The following is a 22,450-nucleotide window of genomic DNA, read 5'->3' as shown; positions in this document are numbered from 1 at the left end:
CCTCTAAAAATTCATATAAAATATTTGTAGGAAAATTCTACATGACCCAAAAATTGATTTCACAGTTTTTCCTAAATCTTTAGTTGTTGATGAATAATTAGTTACACTCGCTCTCCTAATTAAAATCAGCCACCTATTTGTTATGTAAAAAGATTGAAATACGTGGTAGTACTCAAAATATTTATCTTCTGTTTCCTTTAATTTTTTTAACACCAAAATCTGAAAATAAAACATAGAAACTCGGATATCATTACCATAACTAAAACAGACTCGGTTACCTATTACATGCAACAAAATCATCCCCAAAGTTGATGAAATCATAAGCTTTCCAATCTTGCCTCCAAAATGAATAAAACTTTCCCGCCTAGTGAAAAAGAAAAGCCGAAAAATAAAAGGAAAGAAAATAAAAAAAGGATCCCAATCTGCCCTAAAAACACCCCCACAACTATTACCCTAGTTTAGCGTCCAAACAGAGCCTTAAATATCTCATAAACCCCTCTTTTTCTTTTTCCTCATCTCCCAATCATTCACACCCACCTATACATACACACATATACACACAGGCAGAGAATCATCATCGTCGGCGATGGATGCTTCGAATTTGAATCCGATGCAGCAAGCGCAAGTGGCGGCGATTCTCGGCCCCGATGGCGCTCAATTCGAAACCCTAATTTCTCACTTGATGTCTTCTACAAACGAGCAGAGATCTGAAGCGGAGCTTTTATTCAATCTCTGTAAGCAATCCGATCCTAATAATCTTATTCGTAAACTTGCTTTTATGCTTCAGTACTCTCCTCATGTTGAGGCCAGAGCAATGTCTGCTATTTTGCTGAGAAAACAGTTGACTCGAGAGAATGATACCTTTTTATGGCCTAGTTTGTTGTTGTCGACGCAATCGGAGGTTAAGTCGATTTTGATTAATTGTGTTCAGAAGGAGGAGGTTAAGAGTATTGTTAAGAAGTTGTGTGATACTGTTTCGGAACTTGCTTCGAGTATTTTGAGTGAGAATGGATGGCCTGAGTTGTTGCCGTTTATGTTCCAGTGTGTTTCGAGTGAGAATGTGAGGTTGCAGGAGTCTGCGTTTTTGATTTTCGCGCAGCTGGCGCAGTATATTGGGGAGATGCTTGTGCCGTATGTCAAGAGTTTACATGATGTGTTTTTACAGTGTTTGACGTCGTCGGGGAGTTTTGATGTTAGGATTGCGGCCTTGAGTGCGGTTATTAATTTTATTCAGTGTTTGTCGACGTCTGATAGGGATAGGTTTCAGGATTTGTTGCCGGTGATGATGAGGACGTTGACTGAGGCGTTGAATGGTGGACAGGAAGCTACGGCTCAAGAAGCGTTGGAGTTGTTGATTGAATTGGCCGGGACTGAGCCTAGGTTTTTGAGGAGGCAGTTGGTGGAAGTGGTGGGTTCTATGTTGCAGATTGCCGAGGCAGAGACTCTTGAAGAGGGGACGAGACATTTGGCTATTGAGTTTGTCATTACTCTTGCGGAGGCTAGAGAGAGGGCTCCTGGAATGATGAGGAAATTGCCCCAGTTCATCAGCAGGTTATTCTCAATTTTGATGAATATGCTGTTAGATATTGAGGATGTTCCAGAATGGCATACTGCTGATACAGAGGATGAAGATGCCGGAGAGTCTAGTAATTACAGTGTTGGACAGGAGTGTTTGGATCGTTTGGCTATTGCTTTAGGTGGAAATACTATTGTACCAGTTGCATCAGATCAGTTGCCAGCTTATTTGGCTGCCCCGGATTGGCAGAAACATCATGCTGCATTGATTGCTCTTGCACAGATTGCAGAAGGATGCTCAAAGGTAGTTTCCAGTTAGTCAAGTGACTATCGTGTCTTTATTTATTTATTTTTTCAAGCTGTTGACCATAAAAGTTCTTTTAATGTATCTGCATTTAATTTTGGTGTGTTCGGAAGCGACAAAGTGAAGTAATTATATAATATTATTGCAGGTTATGATAAAAAATTTGGAGCAAGTAGTCACCATGGTTTTGAATTCTTTTCAAGATCCTCATCCCCGAGTTAGGTGGGCTGCTATTAATGCGATTGGACAGCTGTCCACTGATTTGGGACCGGACCTGCAGGTTCAGTACCATCAGAGGGTGCTGCCATCACTAGCTGCTGCCATGGATGATTTTCAGAATCCGCGTGTTCAGGTTTGTGGCATTTATTTTATGAGCAAACTTATTTTCAAGGTTCTGTTGAGATGAAATATTCATCAAATTTGTCTTTTTTTTCCACCAAGAACTCTGTCAAGGTTTCGTATCTGTTATTATCGAATTCGTTCCTTGATGAAGAGAAAGTATATTCCATTGACTGAACGGATTTAATATGGATCTATTTGGTTATAGGCATTAAAAAAATCATGTTGGCAAATTCATCATCAACTTTTTACAGCATCAATACAATTTTAATTATGCAAGCAACATTTTCTAAAAATGATGCCAATTAAGAAATATATGTTACAAGTGCTAATACAGTTATAGCATATACGGATGTGAAATTGGCCGTTCTCTCTATTCTTCCCCATCTCTGTGGTTTGAATCATCTGAAAGCTGAAGGTCTTGTTATTCATATCTTCCATCTCTTTTCTCTTACCTTTATTTGTGACAAAATTGAGCATTTGTGATTTTTTGTCTAGTTTGAGGGAGATTTTGGGAGATGAGGAAAACACAACATTTTAGAGAAAGTTAACCTTTCAAGTTGGAAACTTTTACGGGATAGGTGTTCATTGGTATATCTTTCTGTAACAAGTAGTCTTTCCTTGAAATATAAGAGCTTTAGCCATAGAGAGGTCAAGAAGCAATTAGACTGCCCGGAGTCTAGTTTAAGCAAGGGAAATGCTGCTGCTACATATCTATATTAGATGAAATAATTTGGTAGCTTTTTGATGTGGAAGATGTAATAATTTACTCTGTATAAGGTAGAATGGATTAATTGTATATTTATATTTTCAGTGGTCTGTTTACAAACTAAACATTAGTATTTACACCTTGGAAACACTATGTTGGGAGGTTTAATGTACGCTTACCATTTCTTAATGGAGCTAAGAGTCTGTTGCAGGAAAAACCCTGACTTTTGATAAATTGAGTAATGTTTGAAATGTGTAAAAAATTAAGAATTTATAAGAATTATTTACGTCCTGGTTAATTGTATATGCATCTGAATTATCTTTTGAGTATTTCATTAATATAGGGTATGTTTGGCAACTGCTTTTTTTTTTTTAAATAAAAAAATAAGCCTTTATTTTTTTTTCTAAAAATGCATATTTGTATAAAATTTTTGGTTAAAAATGTTAAAGAGGTGATTTGTATACATTATTTGACAAATAATAAGGGCTTATTTTTGAAAAAAAGTAGAGTTTGATGTACTTTTCTCCAGAAATAAGCCCTTATTTCTAAAAAAATAAGGTTAGCCAAACGACCCCATAATGTCTGTTGACTGTAAATCTATGGTGGCAGTCATAGTTAAATTTTCAAATGGTGTTCTTTATTGGTTTTGGTTCTGCTGTTAGTTTTATGCAATATTTTAGATAGAGAAGTTGAGTACTTTGTTGTCTCTTGTTAGTCCTTTTTGTCTAGCACATTGCATCTGCATCCCATATTAGTAAAAACCGTTCAGATAATGTATGATGCAAATTTATCGTCTAATGGCACTTCGTGGCATGAGATGTTACTCTAATAGGAGATGTATAAATTTGAAAATTTGTTGTCCTCACAGGCTCATGCAGCTTCAGCTGTGCTCAATTTTAGCGAAAATTGTACCCCTGATATACTAACGCCTTACTTGGATGGAATAGTGAGCAAGCTGCTTGTGCTCCTACAGGTATGTGACAGCTGAACCAAGAGTTGTCTTGAGTTTAAACTGCACATTGAGATCTTTCTCCCCCAACCTTTTGTTAATATTTACTATTATTTGTTCAACAGAATGGTAAGCAAATGGTACAAGAGGGGTCCTTGACTGCCCTTGCCTCTGTTGCTGACTCATCTCAGGTATGTTGTATACTATAATGGCACGGTTTACCACTAAAAATTCAATATTTGTATAATCTGTATTGGGCAACTTTCTGATTCATGGTTTGTCAATAGGAGCAATTTCAAAAATATTATGATGCCGTTATGCCTTACTTGAAAACTATTCTAGTAAATGCAAATGACAAATCCAATCGCATGCTTCGTGCAAAAGCAATGGAGTGCATTAGTCTGGTAGGTATGGCTGTTGGAAAGGAGAAATTCAGGGATGATGCAAAGCAGGTATTTCTTTTTTGCTTTTTAGTATTTACTTTTAGGTAAAACTTAGCCAGTTTGCAGAAGATTCTTCATGTCTCCAAATTCTAATTATACTGGTGAATACAAGGTGATGGACGTTCTTATGTCGTTACAAGGATCTCAACTGGAGACGGATGATCCTACTACAAGCTACATGCTACAGGCATGTCTATTCTATTATTATTAATTATTGTTTGTTTAAAGATGTATGAATTTCTTAGCGGTGACTGAAATAATTTCCCTCCTTTGCAGGCATGGGCAAGACTTTGCAAGTGCTTGGGACAGGATTTTCTTCCTTATATGAGTGTAGTCATGCCGCCTCTGCTTCTGTCCGCTCAACTGAAACCTGATGTAGTTATTACATCTGCTGATTCAGATGATGCAATTGATGAATCTGATGATGAAAGGTTTGTTATCGTACTTCAAAAATATATATTTGTGGGCATTGAAACAAAGTGATTACAGATTTACAAAGCAGAACAAGGCCATTTTAAAATATTGCTGGAAAAATATTATTGTGTTAGTTGACTTGTAGATTTCCTCACTTGTAGCAAGGTTTATATAACAAACTTCATTCCTGTAAATTAATATATATTTCTTTCCTGCTAAAACTTTAATGGTCAAATAATATATTACTGTCCTTGGTGGCCAAGTGAAATTGCCTTGACAGTTGAATAGTAAGACCCTAGTTTGTAATTTAGTCAATGTGTATACGGCAGGGTCTTGATAAAGATTCCTCAAATATAGCAAATATCTTCACTATTTTCTTCATAGGAATAATTGCACTGATTTAGAGTCCAATTGGGCCTATAGCCTCCACTCATCCTCAATTGGGTAGGCCTCCTGCTTGTCCTGACTACAGGTCAACTTGCTTGTGCTAGTTTAGCCGGAATAATTCGAGTTAGCTACTGCTCCAGTAATAGAAAACAACCTCTTGATGTGGTTAATCCTTTTAAGCAATGTAGTTTGCCTTTTACATTATTTTGTCTATGTTATTAATTGGATAGTCATTCATTCACCATCTACTATATCCTTCTTCCTCTAATAGATTGCATATTATGCTTATTGCACTTCATCCTAATTGTCTGTACATATGTATAGTAATCTGGTCTTGCAATACATTAGCCATCATCTAAGGTGTCCAAATATATATTAATGTTTTGCAGTTTTTGTTGTATAATTTTATGTTTTTTATCCTTAAATGTTGTCTAAGCAAGCACTGTAATTGGTCAGTCCCTCCTTTTTACTGGCATCAATTTTTTTATGGAAAAGATGAATTTTTTATTTTGCTTTGAACTTGTAAAAAGTAGTTTATATGTCCAACTTCCAAGCTGTCAATGAGTGTCTTAGTTCTAATTATTATTTGCAGCATGGAGACCATCACCCTAGGTGATAAAAGAATAGGGATAAAGACTAGTGTCCTCGAGGAGAAGGCAACAGCTTGTAATATGCTATGTTGCTACGCTGATGAACTGAAGGAGGGATTTTATCCATGGATTGATCAGGTTGATATTGAGAACCTTGTTATGTTTTTCATCATTGAAGTTTTTCGTGTTAAAGTTTTGCTGTACATTTATGTTACAGGTTGCCCCAACTTTGGTGCCACTTCTTAAGTTCTATTTTCACGAGGAAGTTAGAAAAGCAGCTGTTTCAGGTTCATATACTCATAACCCTGCTTCTTGTTTCTAATGAGTGAGTAGTTTTTAATTAAAAGGACATTTAAGTATATTTTTTAAAGCTTAACCTATATAAATCTTTTATATCTAGCCATGCCGGAGCTGTTGCGTTCTGCAAAATTAGCGTTAGAGAAAGGACTCGCTCAGGGGAGAAATGAGTCCTATTTGAAGCAATTGTCGGATTACATAATACCAGCCCTGGTGGAAGCTTTACATAAGGTGTTGATTGTTTGTAGTGCCTGAGAGTTTTATATTTGGCCACCAATTTAGAATGTGGTGAATGTGATATCGGTGTCCGTTTAATAACTTGTATCAACTACTATACTGCAGGAACCTGACACAGAAATTTGTGCAAGTATGCTGGATGCATTAAATGAATGCGTTCAGGTTTGTCAATTTTAACTGTGGCTAGACATTATAAAGTTTTGCTAAAGGTTTGTAACATGAAAATCAAGGGTTATTAGCAAAATAAGTTCACAGCGGTATTGCTACTGACATGAATATAAAAAAAATATATATATGTCCTTATTGTGGATACTAGAGCCTACTGAACTCTTGATAGTCAACTTGTACTCCATCGACCCCTAGAAATTTTCTTATACCAATCTATTTTTTAATTAGGATATGTGCTCTATGTTGTTTAGTTGCAATAGGTATGCATATAAATCATAGTTTTGAGCACTGGATCAGGTGTTTTTTTGTTCGACATGTTGATTCCAAGTTTCTTTATGCCTGTCGCGTATTCTTAATATCACTGACATCAGTTCACAGCGGTATTGCTACTGATAACTAGGATAGGCTGGAGAGAGGAAGGAATCGATAAGTAGGATTAAATGTTCAACTTTTTGAATTCTTAAAAAATAGATGTCCATATTGTGGATATTAGATCCCACTGAACTCTTGATACTTGATAGTCATCTTGTACTCCATTGACCCCTAATAATTTTTCTCTACAAATCTATTTAAACTTAGTTCCCAAATTAATCTACCAAGTTATAAAACTTAACCATAAACTGAAAGAGTTAATGATATACTGACAGGTCCTGGTTTTACATTTAGAAATAAAGAAGCTCTATAGTCTATTGCGTTAATTTTGTGCTCTTGTTTAGCTGTATCCACTTCACTTTTATTGATTGTGCAATATCAAATGTTATTCATCAGATTTCTGGCTCCATCCTAGATGAGAGCCAAGTGAAAAGCATTGTGGATGAGATAAAACAGGTTATAACAGCAAGTTCTAGTAGGAAAAAGGAAAGAGCGGATAGAGCCAACGCAGAAGACTTTGATGCTGAGGAGGGGGAGTTGCTTAAAGAGGAGAATGAGCAAGAGGAAGAAGTCTTTGACCAAGTGTGTATTTAATAAACTATAAATAAGTCCACACGTGAACTAGTAGTAATAATAACAAAAATTGTTTTCGATCATTGTCACTTATGATTTATATTTATCTAGGCATGAATGATGATATGTTCCGTAATATACTTCCTGTGCTTAGGTTGGTGAAATTTTGGGAACTTTGATCAAGACATTCAAAGCCTCCTTCTTACCTTTCTTTGATGAGTTATCATCATATCTATTGCCTATGTGGGTAAGTTGTCAGACTGTGGCTGCCTCTTCAGTGTATAAACTTTTTGAAACTTATGCAAAACAACTGTATTAAAATTGTTCTTCATGTGCTCACCTTTGCAGGGCATGGACAAAACAGCGGAAGAGAGGAGGATTGCAATTTGTATTTTTGATGATGTTGCCGAACAGTGCCGTGAAGCAGCTCTGAAGTATCTAGACTTTGCACCCTTATATGATCTGAGTTTTAGAAAATTACCAGTATGACTCATATCTCTGTTCATGTCTATGTCAGGTATTATGAAACATATCTTCCATTCCTTTTGGAAGCTAGCAATGATCAAAATCCTGATGTTAGACAGGTTTGCTTACTAATATGCCAGTTGTAATGCTTTTGTTGCTAATGGAATATGTTCGCGCTGTAACTATTATTTCCCATTATATCAGGCAGCTGTATATGGACTTGGTGTTTGTGCAGAATTTGGAGGTTCTGTCTTCAAACCACTTGTTGGAGGTAATCTGCTTTCTTGCCACTCTGTAATCAAATTCTATGCAGTTTTCCTGATGGACTCTGACTTTCTGTTCCTCAGAGGCTTTATCAAGGTTAAATGCTGTGATAGCGCACCCAAATGCACTGCAATCCGATAATATAATGGCGTATGATAATGCCGTTTCTGCTTTGGGGAAAATTTGCCATTTTCATCGTGATACTATTGATTCAACTCAGGTAGTTCTGACATCATACCAAGTATTCATCAAAATTCAATCTATGTCCAGTCGTCTCTTTTAGTTTTTAAAATGTTTGGACTAGTTAAAGTAGCTTTAATATTTTCAAGTCAGGTGTTCAATAAGAGAAATTGACATTTAAGCCGCAAGTCGTGAATTAATATAAATTTTAAGTTTCTTTAGATATTTCCTTGCATATTAAATCACACGCTGGTGCTCATTCACCATTGTGGTTATAGGCTCATAAGCATGTATGAAATTTAATATACTTTCCACAGACATGTAAAATTCTAAAAGAAACCAGTGAGCAATGAATCTAAGGGGAATGTTTTTTCATTTTCAAGTCCAGTTCTTTTCCCTATGTTTCTGTGGAATGAAGGGTTGTTAACTAACTGTTCTCACTTCTCTTGTTTCTGTTCTACTGCTATTACCCAAAAAAAGAGTGTCCTTATTATGAAACTTTATTTGAGAAGCCTCAAGTTGAAGGTAGTTTACTGTCTGTTATTGGACAATCTTATCATGTTCACATATTTTTTTACTGTGAATGCATGGTAAAACTGAGGAATATGCCCTCTTGGGCTTTCCTGTGGCATACATCTATGATTCGTTTCCCTTTCCCAATCTTTTTTCCATCTTCAACTATAATTTATATCTTAAACTGTTAAAAAATAAATTAATAAAATGTTTTTATAAATCCAAAACAAGTTTTAATTTAGTTTTATAAATTAAAATAGTTTTAATATAATTAATGCGTTGATTTATTTAAAAAGTTAAAGATATTTATAAATAAGAAATTTATTAATTTATTGAAATGTAAAGAAACTATGTTATAATTGTAAATACATTTGACTGTTTTGAGATTATATAATATCATAATAATACGATACAAAGGTAATCACATAAAATTCATCCGGTTTCTGGATCATAACCAAACAGGTAAAACAATTCAGGATCATTCCTTTCCTTTCTCCACATTTTACTTTTCAAACTCCATTCTATATCCCCGACACGAACCGAACGCTCCCTTAGAGTGAGGGGGATAGTTATTATTATATGAGACTTGTTAAGTAGCTTTTTCAACAAAGGTTTAGGGAGAGTCTGCAAGTAACAGTAGTATCCATTCATTATAATTATTGCGATGTAGCAGTTCTTTTCTCTCTAATTCTAGAATATTTTTCTTTCTGCATGCTTCCAGTCACATTGCTAAACCTGTATGTTGTAAAACCAATTTTTTGCTCATTGCTTAACCTTGTATCTTTTATATAAGTGTGTTTTATATGTGATTCTGATGCTCAATATGTAATGTGCGAAGTTCTTTTATTCTAGAATTATCTTACTATCACTGATTCCTCATATTGTGATTGTTCTGCGTCTTGGGTGTGTGTTTGGTAGGTTGTTCCTGCCTGGTTAAGCTGCTTGCCATTAAAAGGTGATCTAATCGAGGCAAAAGTTGTTCATGACCAGCTTTGTTCAATGGTAGAAAGGTACGAGGCACTCTGGACCTTTTCAATCTGGGCATGTGCTGGTATGTTGTATGTTGGAGTATACCCCACCTTGAGAGTCATTTTCATTTTCTTTCTGCAGGTCAGATAAAGAGCTTTTGGGTCCCAACTATCAGCATATCCCGAAAATAGTATCAGTATTTGCTGAGGTGAGCATTCAGTATAAGGGTTAAAAATGGGGCGGGTTCGGGGCGGGGACTTCATTTCCCAGCCCCGCCCCATATATATTTTTCCTGCCCCATCCCCGCCCCATTCCCCGCGGGGATTTATTTTTAATCCCCATCCCCGCCCCACCGGGGATTTAATATAATTTTGCCCCGCCCCGCCTCGCCCCGCTGTTATAATATTACACTAAAATTTAGTAATTTTTTCTTCAGAATTTAATAAAAATATACGAGATATGTATATTAAAAGCAAAAAACTAAATATAATGGAAATCAAAGAGACATGTTATACATTGTAAAATTATAGTTTTGTATATTATAAAATAATAATATTAAATATAATAAATATATTATATTAAATATAATAAATATATTATATTAAATATATTTATTTATTTATATTAAATATATGCGGGGCGGGGCGGGGAATCCCCGCGGGGATTCAACAAATACCATACTTGTCCCATATTTTGGCGGGGCGGGAAATCATTCCCCGTCACTACCCCATTCCCCATATTAGCGGGGCGGATCTGCCCCATTCGGGGCGGGTTGGGGCGGGTTCCCCATTTTCCCCACCCCATTTTTAACCCATTTAATGGGTTTCTGCCAAATGAGTGCATTACCAATTTCAGAAAATTGTTCCTATTTTAAGTTGTAGTCATAGCTAAATTAGTGGTGTTTCATTGAGGTGTGAAACACGTTCCTCATTATGATGAATGAAAACTGAGATATGTTATATTATACAAGCAAGAACATGTGATTAGATTCCATCGAGGACACCATGTGTTCTATTTTTCCTTCTGAATTGATTTTAACAAGAGGAGGTAATCAGACAGAAAGCAGCGTGCAATTCTTTATTAGGTTGAGCTATATAGCTGGAAATATTAATAGGTTCAACAATGAAACTGAAAAGTGGCTTAGTGCTATGAGCAAATGTCAGCTATTATGCTCTACTAAATGAAAATTTGACTGTTTCTTTATTTAATTGGATACGATGTATATTTTCTGCATCTGTTGCAACCATTATTCACCTTGTTAATGATGCGATATTTTTTGCTGTAGATTTTATGTGCTGGCAAGGATCTTGCAAGTGAACAAACTGCTAGCCGAATGATTAATTTACTGAGACAGTTTCAGCAAACGCTGCCAGCAGATACTTTGTCTGTTATATGGTCATCTTTGCAGCCCCAGCAGCAGCTCACATTGCAGACTATGTTATCATCGTAGCAACTTGTTATCGTATTGGTAACTCATTATTTAATGGGGAAAGAAAAGTGGTTTGTTCAGTCCGTTTGGTTATCCATTCTTTATCACAAGGTACTTCACATTCAATTTTTTGCATGTGCCCCAACCTCTTGGCGGTTGTTAGGTTGAGTGTAAATGTCATCCCCGCCGGTTTTGTAGCATGTGTAAATTGATAGTGTGCTCTACTGCAGTCATGCATCATCCCGAAAAGGAGCTGCCACTATATGGTTGTGTGACAAGTGAGGTTTTGTTGGCTCATGCCTGAGTTTTGATTGTCTGAGCAGATAAATTATTGTTGAAGTTTTGATCAAATCTGTCTTTTTTCTTTGCGGAATGTGTAAAATAATATATCGTGCACTATGATTCTTTGGTCTATTGACTTGGTAATCCAAGATATAAATTGAATGCTGGCCTTTTAATGCTAAAGATTGTGGATTTTGGCATTTCAAGTGTTCTTATTAATTAATGGTACCTGAGTTGCACATATATTTGAGATCATGAGTTCATGACTAAAAGGAAACATGTATATTGTGCTATTATTTGCATCTTCTGTTTTGAAGAATGTCAAGGGTTAATTCAGATGCATCTGCAAAGCTATTCCTGTTGACATCTTTTGTTCTGGTCCTATATTTGCTGAGATACTGTTAGTTGAGTAACAGATGCTTTGCTTATTTTATATATTTATGCCAATAATACAAATGGCTATTGTACCCTGTTATCTGCCAGACTCGGTGTGTGGTAACATCTGTCTCATATAGTTTACTTTGTATGAGCTAGATAGCAAGTCATGGGGGAGGATATTGATTCCATTGATAAAATGCCAAAAAAGATTCCAATCGGACATAATCATATAAAAATATATGGAAGTAGCAGTTGAAAAGAGATGGATTGGAGTTTTGTTGGTGGTAGGCAAGTGGCATGACATGAATCATTAGGCAGGCCTTCGTGATGGCAACTAATTAGGTTAACAGTTGACCTAGCTCTCTCCCTGAGTTTAAAATTAAAGGAGTAGGTCCAATTCGTAGTTGGTTTCTTGTTTCAACCTGTTGCAACGGGACTGTAATTGACCTTATTAAAACTTTCGAACTGTATAGGGAGGTTTGTATTTGGGATTATTATCTTCTTATGTTTAATTCTGAGGGTAGAAGATTCCACTCTTAATATTTGGGGTTTAGTTTCCAGAATGGTATGAGCTTGACATCTATTATCAATGCTGAAAGGAATTCATTTGATTAAAATTGTATTAGAAACTAATAAAACAAGTATCAGGAGAGTTAAATACTTGGTATTGAGGTTAAAAGTTGAAACACTCACCCCCTGCTATTTATCCACTTAACCTTTTGTTGAGAAGGACGAATCTCTTCTATGTTATGTTAACATGCAGGATTCGACAGATAAGATCTGAGCTGATTCAAGATTGTCATATACTATCTCATTGTATATTCATCGTAATACTATATGTAAATGGTAATGTAGCACGTTCATGGTTCTAAAAATCATCGATTCTACTGCAAGGTGTCTTCCTAAATCCCAATTCGACTTTTGAATCCGATTTATCATTATAAATTTTCTTAAATGATATTTTATATAATAAATTAAACTAATATATTAATTATCATTAAAAATATCCAATTAAGCTTTCTGATTAATTCCGATCAATCCTGATTCCGATTTTACCATAGTCAGCTGTGAGTCGAAGGGTCCAACGAGGATAAGAGTATGAATTTGGCTTACTCTCTTTCTCAAAGAATTTAAACGTGCGTGGCATACAGTATCATATTATTATGCAGGAGTGAGCATGCATTGATGAATGAATAATAACTACACATAAAACGTTAGAAATGGTCTGCACTCAACATTGAAAATTCAGTCAACCATATACAAGGGACAAGAGAAGAGGGACAAGCCTCAAGTCTCTGCTCTCATCTATAAATCCTCCCTCTTCTCACCATCTTGTGTAAAGTCAGACCCTTTCAGATTCTCCCTCCATTTCCAAATACAATGGACCTTCAATTCCCAAAGCAGCAAATACAAGTCTCAATTGACAATAAGGAGACAACTAGAAAAACAGTCAACAAAACCAAGTTTCTTGGAGTGAGACAGAGGCCTTCTGGCAAATGGGTGGCAGAGATCAAGAACACAACTCAGAAGATCAGAATGTGGCTGGGGACATTTGATACTGCTGAGGAAGCTGCCCGGGCTTATGACGAGGCTGCCTGTCTGCTTCGTGGCTCCAACACGAGGACTAACTTTGTCGGCCAGATTTCTCCTAGCTCAGCACTCTCTTTGAAGATCAAGAATCTTCTCATTCAGAAGAAAAGCCAAAGGCAGAAGCAGCAGGGCCCTGGCACTCCGAAAATCATTCCAGTTGACAGGGGCTTAAAACAAGGTTCGCGGATTTGTGATGATGCATATAAGCCTGATCTAAGCAATTTTACTGGAGGATTTGATGCTAGTAATCCTCAGTTTGATCATTTATCATGTCATAACAGGATATATAAAGCATTTGATCATGAGTATTTTCCACATCAAGAAAACGAATTCAAGACGGAAACAAATAGTTATGTGAATGAGAATGAGACGATGGATTTTGAGAGGATGAAGGTGGAAAGGCAGATATCAGCATCACTATATGCGATGAACGGGGTAAATGAGTATTGGGATAATATTCATGATTGTACTTCTGATGCTCTATGGGATCTTCAGTTGTTGTGTCAAAGCTGACTATCTACCTCTCCTTGTGTTGCTTTCATTATCTGCATTTAATCGAATGCATTCTAAAATAGAAACATGTTTCTTGAGGGAGATTATGAGGCTGTTGTATCCATGAAATTTTATCAAACCATCAGCCCTGTCAAGGTCCTGAATTAAGTTAAATTGCAAACGGATAACAAATTTATAAACTGTCAAATATCGAATATCAAATATGAAGCGACACTGGTTTAGTTAGGCCAAACAAAACTATACATTTCGTTGTTGGCTTCCAGTGTTTTTTTACGTGAATGTTTATAAGAGACACGAACAAGAACAAGAACAGGAACAAAGGTGGAGGGTTAAAAAATTTGCAGGCGGTTGAGGACTTTCAAACCAAAACATGGGAAATTAGCAGGGCAAGTAGGAAATATAGTATCATCTATTTAGTGTAATAAAAATCAAATCACTACCAAACGACTGCCTGCAATCTATGTCCTCATTTGTCCAAAGGCGTCTGCGTACCTCGCACACAAAAAATTACCTTTGAACGGCTTAGGCTAATACTACTAACACATACACGGTGTGTGTGTGTCCGTTTAAGCCGAAATAGGGTCACATTGTGCAAAGCAGAAGGAAGCCGAGTTCCTTTCAACGAAAAGCGGACTTGTGTTATCGTTTACCCGTTTGTGTAAGTAAACAAAAGCATTGACGAGATCAGTAATTTGTGTGATGGTTTTTCTTTTTTCTCTTCCCCTTTTTTACTCCTTTTCATTCTTTTTTCCATGTAACCAAACCAAACATACTCGGTATATCCTACTTAGAGCAGGGTCTGACGAGGGTAAAATGTACGCCGACCATGCCCCTACTATTAAAGTAGAGATATTAAAGTAGAGAGACTGTTTTCGTGAAAACCCCCGACTTAGGGCACAACAGATAAAATAGTGTGATACGATATTACAATAATACCTTAGCTCATGACCTTCTTAACATGGGACTTACCTAAACAGTCCCCCATTGTCGGTGATAGTTGACGTGGTAAAGTCCGATGGAAGAAACGAAGGAAAATCAAGAACCATCACTTTCACTGATTGCTAGATTGAAGGCGTGGGAGAAGAGAGATTGGGGCAAACCAAATTGGAGCATAAACTTTTGAAATTTTACAACAATCTGAAATAAAAACAGGATAATAACCGTCATTATCCATCTTTAATATACTTAGATTCCTTCTTGTGTAATCCATCCATGTCGATTCTCCTTCCTCCACACAGCCAAAGCAATAACTGCCAATACAGTAACTGTCGACAATCCAAACGAGGCTCTATACACATTCCCGAAACGTCATCCTGTGAGGGTCACTAGTATCTGCATCCTTTGGGAATAGAGAAATTGTCGAATCCTTAAATTGTGCTATGTACATATCCCATCATTCTGCCCACGATTTTCCCTTTGATGTATGTATGTATGTACAGATATAATCTAAACAAAATATTCTAAATAAAATTATCCAAACACTATGATCTTGTAAGTAGGGGTGTCAAACGGATAAAACAGATACGGATTTGCCCATATCCGTATCTGCCAACCAAAAATCGGATACGGATTCGGGTCAGCAAATTTTTGAATAAAAGTATCTGTATCCGTATCTGCCCGGATATTATTATCCGGATACAGATAATATCCGTATCCGTTAGCCATGATCCATGGCGGACATACTGATGGTATTTCTCTTAATTATTTTCACGAAAAGTCAAACTTCGTTTAAGCTCTACCAATGCCTTTTGTTACTTAAATGAATTCGAGGGATACCGTGTTTTCTATTTAAGTTTAGGGATTGGCTAGCTATTGTGTGTACATGTGCTTATGCTAAGCGCGAAATTTAGTGTACTGAACTTATTTTGATGGTGGAAATTTAATGTTAGAAAATTTTATTTTAAATATTAATTCTTCTTCAAAATTTATATTATAATATATAAATATATAATAAATTTATATAAGTTCTAGCATATATATATATATATATATATATATATATATATATATATATATATATATATATATATATATAATTTCGGATACGGATACGCCTATATCCATATCCGTATCCGCAATACCCGGATTCGAATACGGATAATATCCGTTTTTTTCGGGATACGGTAACGAATTTTTCGGACGGATACGGATTTTTCGGATTTTTTTGACAGCCCTACTTGTAGGCCTATTTACAGTAAAAAACTTGATTAATAATTAAAGATTTAATAGAAAGAAATACATGATAGTCAGTGATATACCATTACATTTACAAGATATACGGTCCTGCAAATTCGTATATGAGATTGTTATAATTAATAAAATTTGTTTTATTCCCGAAATAATCTCAGCCATTCATTATAATCCAGTGATAAATTAATTGATCTACAAAGAGTCTAGGGGTGAACAAGAAACCGAAACTGAAACCGCTTAAAATCGATCTGTATAAAATCGAACCGTACCGAGACCGGAAATTTGAAATTGAACCGATTATAATTGTTGCGGTTTTAGGTTAAAACCGAACCGAAACGATTAATAAATTATATATATATATATATATATATATATATATATATATATATATATATAAGAATAATAATAATACATATAAATATATTTATATCAACTTCATGCACAAACTGAATTTATCTAAGATCCCCCAGTATTCAGTTGTTAAAATTTGAGATTTTCTCAACCTCAAAAATCTGTGCAATGATGCATACAATTATATGATAATTAAAAAATTAGAATATAATTACAAGCAACATATCAATATTTTTGAAAGTAAAGCAAAAATATATGTTCAAAAATACTAGAAAGTTCAAAGTATACACATGTGATGAAGTGGAACACACTTAGAATTTATAAGGAATTGATAATATTGGATTGAAACAGAATGCATAATCACTTTTATGTTAGGAAGGCCATTCGTTTTATTTTGATTAGAGCCTGTTTGAAATATTTAGTTCCGTAAATATAAACGGGAAACTAATTACTTTAATAACATTTTACCTATTCAGTTTGGAAGTATATTTCTTTTCTTTTTTTGTTTCTTGCGATTTAAAACCGAAGCCGAACCGACTGGAAGCGATTCGAGGTTTTTGAAACCAAAACCGATCCGACAATTCGGTTTCAGTTTTCAATTTTAGAAACCGAAGGTTTGCGGTTTCGGTTGCAATTTTATGCTAAAACAACACCGATTCGCACTTTGCTCTCCCCTAACAAAGACTAACTCAAAATAACCCAACTTTACCAAATTATTCGAAATCAATATGAGAAGATCTTATCAACCCTTTATCATTGAACTTGATTGATTGATTAATTCATAAAATCCTAATCTTAATCATCTTCCGTATCATTATTTTTTTCACTCAAATCGATAGGCGAGTCAATCTCAAACTCAAACTCCACGACAATTTAACTCAAGCTAATTTGAGTCCGATAGTAAATTGCGGCGAGTCAAGGTCATCTCGGTTGATTTATAAGTGACTCTCCCATTCGAATTATATAATAAATCTGTGTGAATTATTATACGACTTCAAGTATGAAGATTTGGGAGTTCCTAAATAGTATTATAGTTACGGTTTGATTGTGGCACATGAAAATAGTTGGGGTTTATCCTTATCATTCTAGTTTTTATATTTTATTCCAGCTCATATCAAAATTTCCTAAAACACATATATATTTCAAATATATGAAAATCCATTAATTTTAAAATTAGAAAAAGATAAGAGAGATTTGTTAGGTATCAGCCCATTACAATGGTAGCATGGACTTTGGTGATCCAAAATATGTAAGGATAATAATTGTATGTTTAGACAATTATTACAAAAGGTATGTCTTGGTCACAAAGATAGAAAAAGATTGTTGGGTATTAACTCAGTTGGAATTGGATTCTGATTTGAGTTAGAAATCAGAATTGGATTAGGATTATGGTTAGATATATTATAACTAGATTCTGATTTGATTAAGTTTGAGATGGTTATATATACATAGTCATATTGTGTTTGTTAGGTGTGCTCAAGATGTAGACTTAGGTATCGCTTGCGGGCGGATGCTTGAGTAGTAGGCTTGAGTATCCAAGTTTTGTTGATTGTATTACTGATAACAGTTTTGATTAATAATACAAGTTGGGACGTGGGTTTTCCGCGTCAAATATTTTTGTGTGTGTGCTTTGCATTAGAAGTTGAATCTCGTGTTTTTTCCTAACAAGGGGTATCAGAGCGAGGTTAAGATCATGATAGACGAGGTTGGAGGAAATTTCGGGATTCAATCGAGAATGCAGAGTACGGTGAATGTTTGTTAGCAGGAAGAGACAAAGTTACGTGTGGTATGACGGTTGACTTGCACTGTGGATCAATCATGATGGACTCAAGATGGAGGAAGATTGGATCGTTCTTTTAGAGGCCGGAAGATTGTGAAAGCAAGGATCGGGTAACTCATCAGATGGATGGATGCTCGTGGTTGATGCACGTGATTTTGTAGATGGATAAAGTTTGTACGAATGAGATAGGGAGATTCTTGTTTGAGGGGAGGCATGGGCGGATGGACTTTGGTGGTCCAAAATATATAAGGATAATAATTATATGTTTAGACAATTATTATAAAAGGTATGTCTTGGTCACAAAGGTAGAAAAAGATTGTTGGGTATTAACCCAGTTGGGTATTAACCCAGTTGGAATTGGATTCTAAGTTGAGCTAGAAATCAGAACTGGATTAGGATTATGGTTAGATATATTAGAATTAGATTATGATTTGATTAAGTTTAAGATGGCCGTATATACATAGTCATATTGTGTTTGTTAGGTGGGCTCAAGATGTAGACTTAGGTATCGCTTGCGGGCGGACACTTGAGTAGTAGGCTTAAGTATCCAAGTTTGTCTGATTGTATTATTGATAACGGTTTTGATTAATAATACAAGTTGGGACGTGGGTTTTCCGTGTCAAATATTTTTGTGTGTGTGCTTTGCATTAGGAGTTGAATCTCGTGTTTTATTCCTAACAAGATCTATATAAACCTTGTTTTAAAAGAAAAAAACATATAAATCTAATTATTCAAAACAAGAAAAAACATGTTAAAACCTTTTTTTTTTCCTGCATCATGCAATCTATACTATACTATTAAAGCCGAAACATTAAAAGTTTGGTCGGTCGGTACGCGGGCTTTTATGTGGACTTTTTTAATTTGCGGGCTTCAAACAAAATATAGACAAATCAAACCATAAAATATAATTAGCGGGCTTCAAACAATATATAAACAAATCAAAACATAAAACACATATAAGATCAAAACATAAAACAAATATAAAATCTATTTGACTATACCAAAACTAAAGTCAAACCTCAAAAAATATTATACTATTAAAGCCGAAACATTAAAAATTTGATCTCGGTACGCGGGCTTTTATAAAGACTTTTATGATTAGCGGGCTTCAAACAAAATATAAACAAACCAAAACATAAAACAAATATAAAATCAAAACATAGAACAAATATAAGACCAATTTGACTATACCAAAAACTAAAGTCAAACCTTTAAAAATATATACGCATCTATCTATACTATACTATTAAAGTCGAAACATTGAAAATTTGGTCAGTCGGTACTTGGGCCAAAATACGGGCCTATCTATATACCAATTATTTTTTTTAACTGAAATATGTTATCTTTTTTTTATATTTTCTAAATAAAAAACTCTATTATTTAAAATAACATCGAAAAACATAACAATTACCTTTTTAACTAAAACACATTATCTTTTTTATATATTCTAACTAAAAAACGGATACTCTACAATTAACACAGGCTACATATATCATAATTTTATTCTCACAAAAATATTAGTTTACCATACTATTAAAGCCGAAACATTAAACTTTTGGTCGGTCGGTACTTGGGCCAAATTATGGGTCTACTTATATAATCAATTATCTTTCTAACTAAATCTATTATCTTTTTTTTTATATGTTCAAACTAAAAAAACTCAATTTTCTAAAAATAATATTGGACAACATAGCAACTACTTTTTTTTTTATATAACTAAAACACATTCTTTTTCAAAATCCTAACTAGAAATTCGATTTTCCTAAAATAACACATGCAACATTCATATAAAATATATCTATATTATTATTATACTATTAGAGCCGAAACATTAAAAATTTGGTCAGTCGGTACTTGAGCCAAAATACGAGCCTATCTATATACCAATTATTCTTTTAAATTAAAATATGTTATCTTTTTTTTATATTTTCTAACTAAAAAAACTCCATCATTTAAAATAACATCGAGAAACATAGTAATTACTTTTTTAACTAAAACACATTATCTTTTTTATATTTTTCAACTAAAAAATGGATTTTCTACATATATAAAAATATAATATTATTATATATCATTATTAATAAATAACCTGTGATATTTTTCAACCAAAATACATTAACATTATTTTTAAATACACTAATGGAATCACTTTAAAAGTAATATTATAAATATATAATATACTATTATACTGTTAAATTCCAAACATGAAAAGTTCAGTTAGTCGGTAGGTCAGTCGAGTTTGGTGAGCCGGTTGGTATTCGACCCACGAACCTTCTTAATTTATAACATGTTATAATATATTTTAATATCTATCAAACCAAAACATTTAGATTAGTATGATGGGTCGGTATTTGGTTTTACGCGTCTTTTTTAACTTAATATGTTACATACTATATTATTAATTTATCAATAACGAAATATTAAAAGATTGATTGGTTGATTTATATCTGATTTTATAGATCTCCTTAAATTATAACATGAAAAAAATATATTTTAACATTCTCGGTAAAATATATATGTTCGATCTAATTTTTAATTAGACATTTGACGAAATTATATATAAGAATTTATCATATGTTAAATAAAAAATTTATTTAATTATATTATTCTATCATAATTTTATTCTCACAATAATATTAGTTTAAATTATAATATATATGATAAAATAACAAATATTATAACCGCCCGTGCATTGCACGGGTTATAAGCTAGTACTTATAAATTCGAGAGTGTTGCAATAGGTAGCTAGTTTTTGTTTATTGGAAAAGGGTCATGTTTAAGAGAGAACCATCAGAAAGAGAACGTATGGAACCCTTACCTTATTTCTAGTATTAGTTAGAGTTTCAAAAATGTCAATATCTATGTATTATATTTTAAAATTATTTTTGAATACACACAACGATGAAAAAAATGTATTTAGATTTAGATTCTAAAAAATTTAGAGTTCTACCGCAGAACCTTAGTGATTCTCAGATTTTATTTTAAGGACCTATAAAAAACAACGGAAAAAAGGAGTACAAGAAATATACTCAGTAATTAAATTGATAACCAAATCAATATACTTATATAAAGGAGAAGTGAGGGGCGTGTATGTGGCGCCTCTCGCATCGCTCCGTTCTATTTTTCTAATTTTCTGGAATTTTTAGATGAAAAATATCAAAAATTAGAACTACTTTTTTTAGTTTTGGGTATATTAGAAGCAAGTGTCAGAATCTGATTTTGTTACAAATTATTTATGGAATATAATAGCTTGAAAATTTTAATCTGATTTTGTTTCAGATTATTTAATTATGGGAAAGAGTAGCACACAAGTCTCTCTACACCTATAATCTACATATTGTATGATTTTGGATCATCTAAACACAACCTTCTCTCTCAATACCACAATCCTACCTCTCTCTGGTGATAATTCTCTTGCTCGATTTCTAACTCAGTGGTGCCGTTCTTCTGCAACGATAAGTGAATGTTGTTTATACAGTATTAGAAAAATAAAAGTTGTTGCAAGCAGAGGTAGTTATAGACCGCTATGTGGGAGTCGACAAATCCAAACATGGGAAAAGAATATAGTCTTGACATGATATTGATGGATGATATCAATAAATTAACTATTAGCGATGTATGTTTGTTGGTTATTCTTTTATAATATTTGTTTTGTTCAGCGGACATGTTTGTTGTTAATTTTTATATGATTTACTTTGTGTACGAGAAAAAATTATTCATGCATTATCCGCCTGCTCCGTTCAAGCAACTTTTAAATGAATGTTTATACACTATTAAAAAAAAAGGTTGTTACAAGCAAGGGTAGTTATACACCACTATCTCACGGATTTAAGTTAGATGTTTTTGTGCACAATCAATCCAAAAAAATTGGAGAAAGGTGACGATGTAAGACATGATTACTTTTCAAAAAATAAACGCAAATAAAATTAAGATTCATCGTACTTTAATTGTTAATTGCATGTATAAATTTATTTTCATTTTTTCATCATGAATTATAGTCCAGTTTTGCAATTTTATATATTATTACTGGTATTACATCAAGATTTTAATAATATAAAATTTATTTTATTAAACAAATATTAATTTTGAATCATTAATATACTTTTATAGCAATCACTAAATTATTTTATTCTACAAATATTAATATTATATCATTAATATAATTTTTATAGGCCGCCGCAACGCGCGTCTTCTCAGCTAGTTTTGTATAAGAAAAAGAATAGAAAGAGGGAAAAAAAACATGTATAAC

General features: G+C 34.0%; 2 protein-coding genes across 3 annotated transcripts; both read left to right on the top strand.

The window, feature by feature from the left end:
- The first annotated feature begins 450 nt into the window (after positions 1-450).
- Positions 451-11,599, top strand: LOC108203600 (uncharacterized). 2 transcript variants are annotated; one of them, XR_001803446.2, is made up of 21 exons: positions 451-1,819; positions 1,968-2,171; positions 3,736-3,840; positions 3,942-4,007; positions 4,104-4,268; positions 4,372-4,446; positions 4,536-4,690; positions 5,653-5,788; positions 5,868-5,937; positions 6,051-6,178; positions 6,290-6,346; positions 7,121-7,306; positions 7,452-7,544; positions 7,646-7,731; positions 7,815-7,881; positions 7,967-8,033; positions 8,110-8,246; positions 9,638-9,729; positions 9,830-9,896; positions 10,974-11,228; positions 11,348-11,599. XR_001803446.2 is itself a non-coding variant. In XM_017372597.2 (20 exons), the coding sequence occupies exons 1-20, from the start codon at positions 587-589 to the stop codon at positions 11,136-11,138; spliced, it is 3,354 nt and encodes a 1,117-aa protein (XP_017228086.1). In that variant the 5' UTR covers positions 451-586; the 3' UTR covers positions 11,139-11,599. The 2 variants fall into 2 exon arrangements, 1 of the variants encoding a protein (XP_017228086.1); XM_017372597.2 differs by having other exon boundaries at positions 10,974-11,599.
- Positions 11,600-12,996: 1,397 nt separating this feature from the next.
- Positions 12,997-14,119, top strand: LOC108200080 (ethylene-responsive transcription factor ERN1). The gene has a single exon (XM_017368143.2). The coding sequence runs from the start codon at positions 13,158-13,160 to the stop codon at positions 13,878-13,880; it is 723 nt and encodes a 240-aa protein (XP_017223632.1). The 5' UTR covers positions 12,997-13,157; the 3' UTR covers positions 13,881-14,119.
- The last annotated feature ends 8,331 nt before the right edge of the window (positions 14,120-22,450 follow it).

Source organism: Daucus carota, chromosome 1 (assembly GCF_001625215.2).
Source record: "Daucus carota subsp. sativus chromosome 1, DH1 v3.0, whole genome shotgun sequence".
NCBI lineage: Eukaryota > Viridiplantae > Streptophyta > Magnoliopsida > Apiales > Apiaceae > Daucus > Daucus carota.
The sequence above is the reverse complement of the archived record's forward strand: the minus strand, read 5'-3'. Positions and strand labels throughout refer to the sequence as shown.